The sequence below is a fragment of the Coregonus lavaretus genome, assembly GCF_964263955.1.
Source record: "Coregonus lavaretus genome assembly, contig: HAP1_SCAFFOLD_441, whole genome shotgun sequence".
Taxonomy (NCBI): Eukaryota; Metazoa; Chordata; class Actinopteri; order Salmoniformes; family Salmonidae; genus Coregonus; species Coregonus lavaretus.
In genome coordinates, this window is record NW_028162706.1 from 88,549 (window position 1) to 104,406 (window position 15,858).

A 15,858-nucleotide genomic window follows, 5' to 3' on the forward strand; every position below is an offset into this window, starting at 1 on the left:
ACTAATATGTTATAAATTGTGTTCTTACACTGGTACAGTTATGCCCTATGAGAGATGTACAACTGCGCATGTGCGAAAATAAAGAAAGGGCATTTTCCCGCGTTCTGGTTGAAACACCAACGATGAACATGTGTGTTTATTCCTCCGTTAAGTAAGCCGGTATTCCTGTCCTGAAGATGACAGCACCAACAGGTTATGGGCCCAGGAGGGAACATGGAAGCCGATGGAATAGATTATGTTTCGACGGAGATGAAAAAAACTACGAGTTATGGGAGACGAAGTTTTTGGGACACTTGCGTTTGCTAGGGCTAAAGGCCACCATATTGAGCGTGGATGAAGATGAAGAAGACGGAGAGAAAAATGAAGAAGCCTACGCCGAATTGATACAGGTTTTGGATGATAAAAGTCTTTCCCTGATAATGAGAGAAGCAGCAGATGATGGGAGAAAAGCGTTGAAGATATTGAGGGAACATTATGCAGGTAAAGGGAAGCCACGTGTGATTAGCCTCTACGCTGAGCTAACTTCTCTTCAGAAAGCCAGTGACGAAAGTGTTACGGATTATATCATTCGTGCTGAGATGGCTATTACAGCACTGAGGAATGCTGAAGAGACTTTAAGTGACGGGCTGTTGATTGCAATGATTCTGAAAGGTTTGCCCGAATCATTTAAGCCGTTTGCCATCCACATAACGCAGAGTGACGAGCCGACAACTTATGGCAAGTTCAAAACCAAGTTGAGGAGCTATGAAAGCACCGAGAAGTTTAGCGCCATTTCCACTGACGACAACGTGATGAAGGCAAGTAACATTAAAGTTAGCTGGCCAAGAGGAAGAGATAAAGGGACCGAGATAACCTGCTTCAACTGTGGCCAGAAAGGGCACAAGGCCCGGGAATGTAGTGTTACTGGAGAGCACAGAGAACGGAGACAGTGGTGTAGTTTTTGCAAGCGCTCCACTCATACTGACGCAAATTGCAGACGAAAAAGAAGAGACAATGTGAAACAAGCAACAGATGCTGAAGGCCACACATTTGCATTCAAAATAAGTGACTGTCAGGTTCGTGGACTGAAACAAAAAGGGCTGATGGTTGATACGGGAGCAACGTCACATATAGTCACAGACATCGGGAAGTTTAAGGAGTTTGACGAGACTTTCAAACCGGAAAAACATTCCGTGGAGCTGGCTGACGGAACAAGAACGAATGGTGTCGCGGAGAGGAGAGGTGCAGCGGAGGTTTACCTGAGAGACAACACGGGTCGTCGGGTGAAAACAACGCTGACGAAGGCGCTGTACGTGCCGTCGTTTCCACAGGACATTTTCTCTGTTAAAGCAGCGACAGCCAACGGAGCTTCAGTCAACTTTCGACAGGGGTGTAACAAGCTCATCCACAAGAACGGTACCACTTTTGACATCGAGGAGTACGATAGACTTTACTATCTTAACACTGTAAGTGATGAAAATGATGATGGCTGTCATGGGTGCTATGATATTCACACATGGCACAAAATTCTTGGCCACTGTAATTTTGAGGATGTGTCAAAGTTAGAAAATGTGACAGAGGGAATGAAAATCACAGGTAAGATTGACAAATCTACCCTCAACTGTGAAATCTGCACACAGGGAAAATTTGTTCAGAGCAGAAACAGAGAGCCTGATGAAAAGGCAAAAGCAGCTCTTGAGCTTGTGCACACTGATTTGGCTGGCCCTATTGAGCCAGAGGCGAAAGATGGGTTCAGATATACTCTAGCATTTACGGATGATTATTCAGGGGCAGTTTTTGTGTATTTCCTAAAAGCAAAAAGTGATACTGTAAAAGCTACTGAGAAGTTTATTGCTGATGTGGCCCCTTATGGAAAAATAAAGTGTGTCAGGTCAGATAATGGCACAGAGTACACAGCCAAAGAGTTCCAGTCACTGCTCAGTAAGAATGCCATAAGACATGAAACTTCAGCCCCTTACTCACCCCATCAAAATGGGACCGCTGAGAGAAATTGGAGAACACTGTTTGAAATGGCAAGATGCATGCTACTTGAGAGCAACCTACCAAAGAAATTGTGGACATATGCTGTAATGACTGCTGCAGTAATTCGCAATAGGTGTTACAATAAGCGTGTAGGACAGACTCCACACTACATGTTTACTGGGAGAAAGCCTGATCTTTCAAAGATGAAAGAATTTGGATCTGTTTGCTATGCATACAGACAGAACAAGAAAAAGTTGGACTCAAGATGTGAAAAGGGTATTTTTGTCGGGTATGATAAAAATAGTCCAGCATACCTAGTCTACTACCCAGACACTGGAAAAGTTCTTAAAAACAGATTAGTCAAGTTCGTTACAAAAGGTGTAGTCGAACGCCAAACTCAGACAGATTTGGAAATGAGTGATGATCTTCATGGGGAGAGATTTCAATCCCCCATGCCAAAAGCCAAGATGGCAGATCAAAATTCCGAAGAGACACAAGATGTGCAAATCGAGACTTCAGATAGTCAGAGTCCACGCTATCCAGACAGAGAGAGGAAGAAGCCCCAGTACTTAAAAGACTATGAGTGTAAAGTGAAGTGTGATGACCAGATACCACCTAGTGTTGACTACTGCTACAGAGTAATGTGCAATGCACCACAAACCTTCAAAGAAGCAATGATTTCACCAAAATCAGAGATTTGGGCTACTGCTATGAAGGAGGAGATGGATTCCCTTAGGGAAAATGATACATTCACATTGACCACACTGCCAGAGGGTAAAAATGCAGTGGGGGGCAGGTGGGTCTATGCGGTCAAAAACAATTCAGATGAGACTGAGACATACAAGGCAAGATATGTTGCAAAGGGATATAGTCAAGTGGCAGGAATAGACTATAAGGAGACTTTTTCTCCAACTGCAAATATGACATCAGTACGTTGTTTGATGCAGCTAGCAGCTCAGTATGACTTAGAGTTACATCAGATGGATGTCAAAACAGCATATCTACATGCTCCTATTGACTGTGAAGTGTACATGGAGCAACCAGAGGGTTTTGAAGTCAGGTCAGATACAGGTGAGCAACTAGTCTGCAAACTGAACAAGTCACTGTACGGCCTGAAACAGTCAGGAAGGAACTGGAACAAAATGTTGCATGATCACCTTAGTGAAAATGGTTTTACACAGAACCCAGCTGATCACTGTGTTTACAACAAACAAACTGCAACAGAAAGGATCATTTTGATAATTTGGGTCGATGATCTAATTATCGCTGCTAGTGATAGTGACTCACTCACAAGTGTAAAAGAAATGTTAAGTGAAAAATTTAAGATGAAAGATCTTGGGAGGCTTAGACATTTCCTAGGCATTGATTTTACACAAAGTGAAGGGAAAATAAAGATGAGCCAAACAAGGTACATAATCAAGATACTGGAAAGGTTTGGTATGTCAGACTGTAAAACAAGGTCAACACCATGTGAACAAAAAACAAACTTTGATGGTGATGGTGAACCTATTGATTCAAAAAGGTATCGTGAAGTGATAGGCAGCTTGATATATGTTATGACATGTACAAGACCGGATATCAGTTGGATTGTCAGCAAGCTGTCACAATACCTATCAGAACCAAAAGAGCAACACTGGATAACAGCTAAACATGTGTTGAGGTACTTGAAGGGGACAATGAATCAGGAGTTGTGTTACAAAAAGGGGGTGGAAAAACTCAACCTCGTAGCATATAGTGATGCTGATTGGGCAGCAGATCAAAGTGACAGACGAAGCATAACAGGGTATTGTTTTAGTTTAACTAAATGTGGACCTGTTATTTCATGGAGGTCTAAGAAGCAGCCAACAGTAGCTTTATCTACATGTGAAGCAGAGTACATGGCACTGGCTGCTACTACACAAGAAAGTTTGTACCTTGTACAGTTATTGGGCCAGATGGATAGTGAGTGCCAATATGCACCAGTAACAATCTTTGAAGATAACCAAGGTGCAATTGCTCTGTCAAAGAACCCAGTATGTCGTCAGAGATGTAAACATGTTGACATCAGATATCATTTCATTCGATCTGCGCTCAGTGATGGCAAAATAAGTATTGAATATTGTCCAACGGCAGACATGGTTGCAGATGTTTTGACTAAACCTGTAACGAAGTTCAAAAATGAAAAATTCTTGGGTTATATGTTTGGAATGTAAACTGACATTTGTGAGATGTATAACTGTAAGCTAAATGTGTTGATAGTTAGGTTGAATACGACTTGTACAGTATAAGAGCAAGTGGGGGTGTTAACATATAGACTAATATGTTATAAATTGTGTTCTTACACTGGTACAGTTATGCCCTATGAGAGATGTACAACTGCGCATGTGCGAAAATAAAGAAAGGGCATTTTCCCGCGTTCTGGTTGAAACACCAACGATGAACATGTGTGTTTATTCCTCCGTTAAGTAAGCCGGTATTCCTGTCCTGAAGATGACAGCACCAACATTAATGTAAGGAGAGAAAGGTAGTGTTTTCTGTCACACGATCTGTGAAGACTCCAAGCATTCAACTCATGAACTAGGCTAGGGTGTAAACATGTTTTGATTCAACTCATGTAGGCCTATTATATAGAATGTAGGCTACCTGTTCTGCGTGTGTTCATGTGTGTAAAATTGCCTCGGCTGAGAGGGTAGGCTACTGGCAATGTTGTAGGCCTAGTGGAGGGTAAACGCAAGTACCCTCCTTTTTCAGAAAAAATCATTGAAAGTATAAGGAGCATTACTTTTTTCACCGTGACCGGCAATCAGAGTTTACCCACCTATTTTTTTTAATCACTACATCACTGGCTACTGGTAGGCCTATTTGAAGTTCATGGTAATACACAATAGGCTATACAAGTAAATTAACTGTGTGTTAGGGTGACCATCCCGTTTTTCCTGGGACAGTTTCAGCCCCATTTCAGGTGTTCCGACTTTTCAGGCTACAAATAAGGTCAGTTTGTCAGCAAGACACATCAATGAATGTAGGCCTAATCAATGGCAATTGCTGAATGTCATTAGGCACACTTTTTGGTGTTTTGTAACAGATGTTGATTTCCCTTCATCAAATGGTGCAAGTATGCATGCAGTACACTGTTTGGATGCTGGAATTATTTTGGAGTGGACAAACATAACATAACAGGTAGCCTACTTTATGAAGTGATTTGTTTGACAATCAGATGAAAACATCATGACTGGTTGTGTTTATGCCAAAAAGGTAATACATTTTTACCATTAAATTATGTCTTTATTATTAAGCCCATCAACAACAAAAAAATCCTATCTTAAAAATGGACTAATAGAATAATAAAGAGAGGTTCCCTAAGATGCAGGAATGCCAACATTCAAGAACGCCCCGAATTGTGGGCCGCAATTTCACCCTTCTCGACATGGAGAATAAAAGACGCCGGTGACCCAGTGGCATGTATTCATGGATGCCAAGGGAAGCCAGGCTTCCCCCAAAATGTATCAAGAAAAAAAGAAAAATACATATATAAAATAATTTTTATTTTGTCTCTTTGTGTTTAATAATTTTCCTTCAACTCGCAAGAGGCTGAATGTATCTCTCCGGAGAAAGCATCCGGGCAAGCGAAATAGCACCCCTCTGTCTCTGTATGTGTAGCCCATCTATTGGCTGCTTTCTGGTCAAAAAGAGTATGATATTGTGGTTGCCCATAGCATTGACTGCAAGGGGAGCCAGCGAGCATTTGGCCTCTCTTGATATTTTTTTAAATACAATAATAGCCAATCAGCGTTGAGCTAAACTAAGTGAGTTAAACTGTGAATGGTCCACACCAATCACACCACATCAAGTCAAACGTCATTGACAGAAAAAAAGTGAATTGTTGCATCTTGTTGTGTTGTTGTCCTCCAGTGACTAGCTAGCTAGCTAAAATTGGCCCTTTTCCTAAATTAGCCATGGACGGAGATAGGGATTTGGACTAGTGGTTTTGCTTAATTATCCGTACTGGCCAATGATTATAATGGCAATTCTGATCCAACCATAAATTCATACATTGTGCCTCTGGCCTGAGACAACGGAAGTTCAATATGTAGCTAGATGTAGTAGGCTACTGTTAAAGGAAGTTAGGCTAGCGAGCAAGCATTTTAGCCAGGTAGCCTAGGACAACAAAAACTAAAAGCGTGTACTGTATGACAGAGTCATAGTGTGATGAGGTGGTGTTGAAGAAGTCAGGCGCAGGAGGGTATATCACTGAATAGCAGGTATTAATCCGCAAAATACAGGTTTACGCAGAAATGCGTCAAACACACTCCAGGGCACAAAACAGGCGCACTGGAAAATACTCCCATCGATACCCAATACATGAGCTCCACAAACCTCCACAATAAACAATCACCCACACAGACAAGGAAACAGAGGGAACACTTATACCATGACTAATGAGGGAATTAGGACCAGGTGTGTGTGTTTGAAGACAAGAAAAATGGAGTGATGATAAATGGATCGGCAGTAGCTAGTAAGGCAGTGATGCCGAACGCCGAAACCTGCCCGAACAAGGACGCGCGGCACCAGCAGCGCGCCGACCCCGGCCTCGGGAACGGCCAGGAGGACGCGGAGCAGGATGAGCCGGATGGCAACGGTGGAAATCCCATAACATGGAGGGATCGAGGATATCCCTCACCGGAACCCAGCCCCGTTCCTCCGGACCGTACCCCTCCCACTCCACGAGGTACTGAAGGCCCCCCACCCGACGCCTCGAATCCAGGATGGAACGGACAGAGTACGCCGGGGCCCCCTCGATGTCCAGAGGAGGTGGAGGGACCTCCCGCACTTCAGCCTCCTGGAGCGGACCAGCTACCACCGGCCTGAGGAGAGACACATGAAACGAGGGGTTAATACGGTAATCAGGGGGAAGTAATAACCTATAAGTGACCTCGTTGACTCTCTTCAGGACTTTGAACGGCCCCACAAACCGCGGGCTCAGCTTCCGGCAGGGCAGGCGGAGGGGCAGATTCCGGGTCGAGAGCCAGACCCGATCCCCCGGTACAAAGACGGGGGCCTCACTGCGGTGGCGGTCAGCGTTGGCCTTCTGACGACGCACGGCGTGTTGGAGGTGAACGTGGGCAGCATCCCACGTCTCCTCCGCAAGCCGAAACCAGTCATCCACCGCAGCAGCCTCGGTCTGGCTCTGGTGCCACGGTGCCAGAACCAGTTGGTAACCTAGAATACACTGGAAAGGTGTTAGGTTAGTGGAGGAGTGGCGGAGAGAGTTCTGGGCATATTCTGCTCATGGCAAGAACTCCTCCGGCCGGTCCTGGTAGTAGGACCGCAGGAACCTACCCACGTCCTGATTTACCCGTCAGACGCTATATCCTCTGGTACCCCGTAGTGCCAGAAGACGTGTGTAAACAGGGTCTCCGCAGTTTGCAGAGCCGTGTTGAGACCGGGCAGAGGAAGGAGGCGGCAGGCTTTAGAAAAGCGGTCCACAACGACCAGGATGGTGGTGTTACCTTGGGAGAGGGGAAGATCAGTTAGGAAATCAACACTTAGGTGAGACCATGGTTGTTGTGGAACTGGTAAAGGTTGTAACTTACCAGCTGGGAGGTGCCTAGGTGCCTTACTCTGGGTGCACACTGAACAGGAGGAGACATACACCCTTACATCCTTAGCCAAGGTAGGCCACCAGTATTTTCCAGTCAGGCAGCGCACTGTATGGCCGATACCTGGGTGACCAGAGGAGGGTGACGTGTGTGCCCAGTAGATCAGACGATCACGGATAAGAGCAGGCACGTACTGTAGCCCATCTGGACACTGAGGTGGAGAGGGATCCGTGCGTAATGCCTGCTTTATATTCGCGTCCATCACCCATACTACCGGTGCCACAATGCAGGAGGCCAGCAGTATGGGAGTGTTGTCTCTGGGCCTCTCCTTTGTGTCATACAGCCGGGACAGCGCGTCTGCCTTCATGTTCTTCGTCCCCGGGATGTATGATAGAGTGAAATCAAACCGGGTGAAGAATAGGGCCCACCTGGCCTGGCGAGGGTTCAGTCTCCTCGCTGCCCGGATCTACACCAGGTTACGGTGGTCCGTCCAGATGAGGAAAGGGTGTTTTGCCCCCTCAAGCCAATGCCTCCACACGGTCAAGGCTCGGACAACAGCCAACAGCTCCTGATCACCAATGCCGTAGTTCTGCTGAGCTTCTTCGAAAATAACACACAGGGGTGGAGCTTGGGTGGCGTAGATGATCGTTGAGACAGGACAGCTCCTATCCCAACCTCGGACGCATCCACCTCCACTATGAACAGTAGTGATGAATCGGGGTGGGCCAGTACTGGGGCTGAGGTGAACAGACCCCGCAGTTTGCTGAAGGCCAGGTCAGCCTCAGCAGACCAGTGGAGCCGGGACAGCCTACCCTTCAACAGGGAGGTAATGGGAGCTGCAACCTTGCCAAAGCCCCGGATAAACCTCTGATAAAGGCCAAGGAAGCGCTGCACCTCCTTAACCGTGGTTGGAGTCGGCCAATTATGCACGGCTGAAATGCGATCTCCCTCCATCTCCACACCTGGTGGAAATGCGGTATCCAATAAAGGAGACGGACTGCTGGAAAAACATACACTTCTCTGCCTTAGCATATAGGTAATATTCCAACAGTCGGGCCAGCACCTTGCGAACCAGGGACACATGCTCGGTGCGCGTAGCGGAATACACCAGGATGTCATCGATGTAGACCACTACACCGCGACCAAGCATGTCCCGAAACACCTCGTTCACAAAGGACTGGAAAACTGAGGGAGCATTCATCAAACCATAGGGCAATACCAGTTATTCATAATGCCCCATGGTTGTGCTGAATGCTGTCTTCCATTCATCTCCCTTTCGGATACGCACCAGGTTGTACGCACTTCTGAGATCTAATTTGGTGAAGAAGTGCGCCCCATGCATTGATTCAATCACTGAAGGAATGAGGGGGAGAGGATAACTAAATCTTATCGTCTCACTGTTCAGTGGTCGATAATCAATGCATGGGCGCAGACCTCCGTCCTTCTTCTTCACAAAGAAGAAACTCGAGGAGACGGGTGAAGTGGAGAACGTATATACCCCTGGCGCAGGGACTCGGTGACATATGTTTCCATAGCCACGGTTTCAGCCTGTGACAGGGGGTATATATGACTCCTGGCAGGTACAGCGTCTACCTGGAGGTTTATCACGCAATCCCCCGCCCGATGAGGTGGTAATTTAGTAGCCTGCGTTTTAGAGAACGCTTGCACCAGAGGTATTCAGGGGGAATGCACACGGTGAAGGTACTGTGGACTTTCCACCGTGGTTGCACCAACAAAAACACCTAGACACCTACCCTGACACTCTTGCGACCACCCCGTGAGAACCCTCTTCGGCCATGAGAAGGTGGGGTTGTGGAGTGCTAGCCAAGGGATACCTAATACCACAGGGAAAACAGGAGACTCAATAATGGAAAAAGTAACCTGCTCACAACGAGTCTCCTGGGTAATCATGGTGACTGGTGCAGTAACTTCCTTAACCAACCCAGACCCTAATGGTCGACTATCAAGTGCTCTGATGGGGTGTGGAATGGATAGGGGAATCAATGGAATGCCTATACGGTGTGCGAATGCCCTGTCCATAAAGTTCCCAGCTGCGCCTGAATCGACTAGCGCCTTACACTGGGGAACATCCATGTGCTCAGGAAAGGAGACTAGTATTTTACAGTGCGCAGCAGAGGGCTCTGAGCGAGTGTGTGTGTTCGATACCTGGGGTGATGCAAGAGTGCCCTGCCTGCCGCCTCCAAACCCAGAAGGGTGTTGACGACAATGTGTGGTGAAATGTCCCTTCGCGCCACCAGTGTGGCACTGGCGCTGTCGTCCTCCGCCCATCTCTATCGGTTCTGGATCCGAGTCGGCCGGGATGGAAATGGGCAGACCTCCTCCAGGACGTCCTCTGGTTGCCAGCAGGTTGCCCTAACGAATGGCCATGTCCACCATTTGCGAGAAGGACAACATGGTGTCACTGCTAGCTCCCGTCGGACGTCCTCTCGTAGATGGCACCGGAACTGGTCGAACAGGGTCCGCTCGTTCCACCCGGACCCAGCTGCCAGAGTTCGAAACTCCAATGAGAAGTCCTGCGCAGTCCTCGTCCCCTGCCTCAGGTGGACCACCCGCTCGCCCGCCTCTCGACCCTCGGACGGGTGATCGAAGACCGCCCGGAGGAGGCGAGCGAACTCCCCATAGTTCTCCAACACGGCTCCTCCTTCGTTCCACACCGCGTTGGCCCACTCCAGGGCTTTCCCCGAGAGGCAGGAGACGAGGGCGGACACCTTCTCCAGCTCCGATGGAATTGGCCGGATGCTGGAGAAGTAGAGCTCCAGTTGGAGAATAAATCCTTGGCACCACGCCGCTGTCCCGTCAAACTCCCCTGGTCGGGAAATCTGGATCCCTCCGGATGCTGGGGTGTAGGTGGCGGGATCCGGTTGACCAGCTGGTCTCGACGGATCGGGCTCTCTCCTCTCCAGGCGTTGGACGACCTGAAGAAGCCGACCCATCGCTTCACCCAAGCTGGCTAGCATAGTTGAATGCTCCTGGACCCGTTCCACGACTCCAGGCATGTGTGTCTCTCCCGCTGACTCCATAATCGGGTGGGTGATTCTGTGATGAGGTGGTGTTGAAGAAGTCAGGCGCAGGAGGGTAAATCACAGAATAACAGGGTTTAAACCGCAAAATACAGGTTTACGCAGAAATGCGTCAAACACACTCCAGGGCACAAAACAGGCGCACTGAAAAATAGAAGGCACACAGGAAAATACTCCCGTCGATACACAATACACGAGCTCCACCGAGCTTCACAAACCTCCACAATAAACAATCACCCACACAGACAAGGAAACAGAGGGAACACTTATACCATGACTAATGAGGGAATAAGGACCAGGTGTATGTGTTTGAAGACAAGACAAATGGAGTGATGATAAATGGATCGGCAGTAGCTAGTAAGCCGTGACACCGAACACCGAAACCTGCCCGAACAAGGAGGGGAGGCAGCCTCGGCGGAAGTCGTGACACATAGACTGTTTCGGCAACATGAAAGAGAGGAGGATGGCATTGGCATTTCTCTACAAGTAGGGTGAGTCAACATGTTTTTTCTACTCATGCACGCACACACGCACAAATCAGTACCATGGACAGCCACATGAATCTTTTAGTTGTCACTGTATTAGACAAATCATAGGTGATTTGATGATGTTGAAATGTTGAAGTTGAAATGGTGCTGGACTAGTGGAGCCAGCTACTGTTTTCTGTGTTCTAAATCAATAGTTGTTTAGTAGTCCGAAAATGTCGGCAACATTAACTTGATTGACCATGCTGTAGGTCATGTAACTGTTTGTTACATGTAATATCAAATACAATTTTATTTGCCACATGCGCCGAATACAACAGGTGTAGACCTTACAGTGAAATGCTTACTTACAAGCCCTTAACCAACAATGCAGTTTTAAGAAAAAAAAGTGCTAAGTAAAAAATAGAATAATTAAAGCAGCAGTAAAATAAAATAACAGTAGGGAGGCTATATACAGGGGGAACCGGTACAGAGTCAATGTGTGGGGGCACAGGTTAGTCGAGGTAATTAAGGTGATATATACATGTGGGTAGAGTTAAAGTGACTATGCATAGATAATAAACAGAGTAGCAGCAGCTTAAAAGAGGGGGTGGGGGGGACAATGCAAATAGTCAGGGTAGCCATGATTAGCTGTTCAGGAGTCTTATGGCTTGGGGGTAGAAGCTGTTAAGAAGCCTTTTAGACCTAGACTTGGCGCTCCGATACAGCTTGCCGTGCGGTAGCAGAGAGAACAGTCTATGACTAGGGTGGCTGGAGTCTTTGACAATTTTTAGGGCCTTCCTCTGACACCGCCTGGTATAGAGGTCCTGGATGGCAGGAAGCTTGGCCCCAGTGATGTACTGGGTCATACGCACTAACCTCTGTAGTGCATTGCGGTTGGAGGCCAAGCAGTTGCCATACCAGACGGTGATGCAACCAGTCAGGATGCTCTCGATGGTGCAGCTGTAGAACTTTTTGTGGATCTGAGGACCCATGCCAAATCTTTTCAGTCTCCTGAGGGGGAATAGGCTTTGTCGTGCCCTCTTCACGACTGTCTTGGTGTATTTGGACCATGATAGTATGTTGGTGATGTGGACACCAAGGCACTTGAAGCTCTCAACCTGTTCCACTACAGCCCGATGAGAATGGGGGCGTGGTCAGGACATTTTTTCCCCCTGTAGTCCACAATAATCTCCTTTGTCTTGATCACGTTGAGGGAGAGGTTGTTATCCTGGCACCACACGGCTAGGTCACTGACCTCCTCCCTATAGGCAGTCTCATCGTTGTCAGTGATCAGGCCTACCACTGTTGGGTCATCGGCAAACTTCATTGTCATGAGTGAACAGGGAGTACAGGAGGGGACTGAGCACGCACCCCTGAGGGGCCCCCGTGTTGAGGGTCAGTGTGGCAGATGTGTTGTTACCTACCCTTACCACCTGAGGGCGGCCCATCAGGAAGTCCAGGATCCAGTTGCAGAGGGTGGTGTTTAGTTCCAGGGTCCTTAGCTTAGTGATGAGCTTTGAGGGCACAATGGTGTTGAACGCTGAGCTGCAGTTAATGAATAGCATTCTCACGTAGGTGTTCCTCTTGTCCAGGTGGGAAAGGGCAGTGTGGAGTGCAATAGAGATTGCATAATCTGTGGATCTGTTGGGGCGGTATGCAAATTGGAGTGGGTCTAGGGTTTCTGGGATAATGGTGTTGATGTGAGCCATGACCAGCCTTTCAAAGCACTTCATTGCTACAGACGTGAGTGCTACGGGTCGGTAGTCATTTAGGCAGGTTATATTAGTGTTCTTGGGCACAGGGACTATGGTGGTCTGCTTGAAACATATTGGTATTACAGACTCAGTCAGGGACATGTTGAAAATGTCAGTGAAGACACTTGCCAGTTGGTCAGCGCATGCTTGGAGTCCACGTCCTGGTAATCCGTCTGGCCCTGCGGCCTTGTGAATGTTGACCTGCTTAAAAGTCTTACTCACATCGGCTACGGAGAGCGTGATCACATAGTCATCCAGAACAGCTGATGCTCTCATGCATGCTTCAGTGTTGCTTGCCTCGATGCGAGCATAGAAGTGATTTAGCTCGTCTGGTAGGCTCGTGTCAGCTTGCGGCTGTGCTTCACTTTGTAGTCTGTAATAGTTTGCAAGCCCTGCCACATCCGACGAGCGTCAAAGCCGGTGTAGTACGATTCAATATTAGTCCTGTATTGACTCTTTGCCTGTTTGATGGTTCATCGGAGGCCATAGTGGGATTTCTTATAAGCGTCCGGGTTAGAGTCCCACTCCTTGAAAGCGGCAGCTCTACCCTTTAGCTCAGTGCGGATGTTGCCTTTAATCCATGGCTTCTGTTTGGGGTATGTACGTACTGTCACTGTGGGGACAACGTCATCAATGCACTTATTGATGAAGCCAGTGACTGATGTGGTGTACTCCTCCATGCCATCGGAAGACTGCCGGAACATATTCCAGTCTGTGCTAGCAAAACAATCCTGTAGCTTAGCATCTGCGTCATCTGACCACTTTCTTATTAACCGAGTCACTGGTGCTTCCTGCTTTAGTTTTTGCTTATAAGCAAAAATCAGGAGGATATAATTATGGTCAGATTTGCCAAATGGAGGGCGAGGGAGAGCTTTGTATGCGTCTCTGTGTGTGGAGTAAAGGTGGTCTAGAGCATGTTTTCCTCTGGTTGCACATTTAACATGCTGGAAGAAATGAGGTTGAACGGATTTAAGTTTCACTGCATTAAAGTCCCCGGCCACTAGGAGCGCTGCCTCTTTTCCTGTTTGTTTATGGCCTTATACAGCTCATTGAGTGCAATCTTAAAGCCACCATCGGTTTGTGGTGGTAAATAGACAGCCATGAAAAATATAGAAGAAAGTTATCTTGGTAAATAGTGTGGTCTACAGCTTATCATGAGATACTCTACCTCAGTCGAACAAAACCTAGAGACTTCCTTAGTATTAGATTTTATGCACCAGCTGTTGTTTACAAATATACACAGACCGCCACCCCTTGTCTCACTGGAGTCAGCCGTTCTATCCTGCCGATGTAGGGTATATCCCACGACTCGGTGAAACATAAGATATTACAGTTTTTAATGTCCCGTTGGTAGGATATTCTTGATCTTAGGTCGTCCATTTTGTTTTCAAATGATTGTACGTTGGCTAATAGGATTGATGGAAGAGGCAGTTTACTCACTTGCCGTCGGATCCTTACAAGGCACCCTGACTTACGTCCACGATATCTCTGTCTCTTTCTCATGCGAATTACAGGGATTTGGGTATTGTCGGGTGTCTGTAGAATATCTTTTGCGTCCGACTCGTTGAAGAAAAAATCATCGTCCTCTACGAGGTGAGTAATCACTTTTCTGATATCCAGAAGCTCTTTTTGGTCATAAGAGACGGTGGCAGAAACATTATGTACAGAATAAATTACAAATAACGTGAAAAAACATAAATAATAACACAATTGGTTAGAGGGCCGTAAAACGGCAGCCATCTCCTCCGGCGCATCTTGCTTTGTGGACTCCACCAGACATGTTGCTCTCTGGTTTTGTGATGAAACAAAGGTGCAGTGAATCTATTCTGCCACTGTCTTTTCTTATTGTCTTGGCCTTTGGCCTATATATCACGGTGGCAAGGCATATGAACTAGCAGGTTAGGTTATAGAGCAAACAATGCAATTATCACAACACATACAGTTGAAGTCGGAAGTTTACATACACCTTAGCCAAATACATTTAAACTCAGATTTAATCCTAGTAAACATTCCCTGTCTTAGGTCAGTTAGGATCACCACTTTATTTTAAGAATGTGAAATGTCAGAATAATAGTAGAAATAATTATTTATTTCAGCTTTTATTTATTTCATTTCATTCACAGTGGGTCAGAAGTTGACATACACTCAATTAGTATTTGGTAGCATTGCCTTTAAATTGATTAACTTGAGTCAAATGTTTCGGGTAGCCTTCCACAAGCTTCCCACAATAAGTTGGGTGAATTTTGGCCCATTCCTCCTGACAGAGCTGGTGTAACTGAATCAGGTTTGTAGGCCTCCTTGCTCGCACACGCTTTTTCAGTTCTGCCCACAAATTTTCTATAGGATTGAGGTGAGGGCTTTGTGATGGCCACTCCAATACCTTTACTTTGTTGTCCTTAAGCCATTTTTCCACAACTTTGGAAGTATGCTTGGGGTCATTGTCCATTTGGCAGACCCATTTGCGACCAAGCTTTAACTTCCTGACTGATGTCTTGAGATGTTGCTTCAATATATCCACATCATTTTCCTTCCTCATGATGCCATCTATTTTGTGAAGTGCACCAGTCCCTCCTGCAGCAAGGCACCCCCACAGCATGATGCTGCCACCCCTGTGCTTCACGGTTAGGATGGTGTTCTTCGGCTTGCAAGTAACACCCTTTTTCCTCCAAACATAACGATGGTCATTATGGCCAAAGAGTTCTATTTTTGTTTAATCAGAACAGAGGACATTTCTCCAAAAAGTACGATCTTTGTCCCCATGTGCAGTTGCAAACAGTAGTCTGGCTTTTTAATGGCGGTTTTGGAGCAGTGGCTTCATCCTTGCTGAGCGGGCTTTCAGGTTATGTCGATATAGGACTCGTTTTACTGTGGATATAGATACTTTTGTACCTGTTTCCTCCAGCATCTTCACAAGGACCTTTCCTGTTGTTCTGGGATTGATTTGCACTTTTCGCACCAAAGTACGTTCATCTCTAGGAGACAGAACGCGTCTCCTTTCTGAGCGGTATGACTGCTGCGTGGTCCCATGGTGTTTATAATTGCGTACTATTGTTTG

General features: G+C 46.7%; 1 protein-coding gene across 1 annotated transcript in view; it reads left to right on the forward strand.

The window, feature by feature from the left end:
- Positions 1-1,082: 1,082 nt before the first annotated feature.
- LOC311118987 (erythropoietin-like) overlaps positions 1,083-15,858 on the forward strand; it is a gene marked incomplete at both ends in the record, with an annotated part of 41,342 nt that continues 26,566 nt past the window's right edge. Inside the window, one exon of the mRNA XM_084193738.1 lies at positions 1,083-1,395. Coding sequence (XP_084049864.1) covers positions 1,083-1,395 — 313 coding nt within the window. The remainder of the gene's footprint in view (positions 1,396-15,858) is intronic.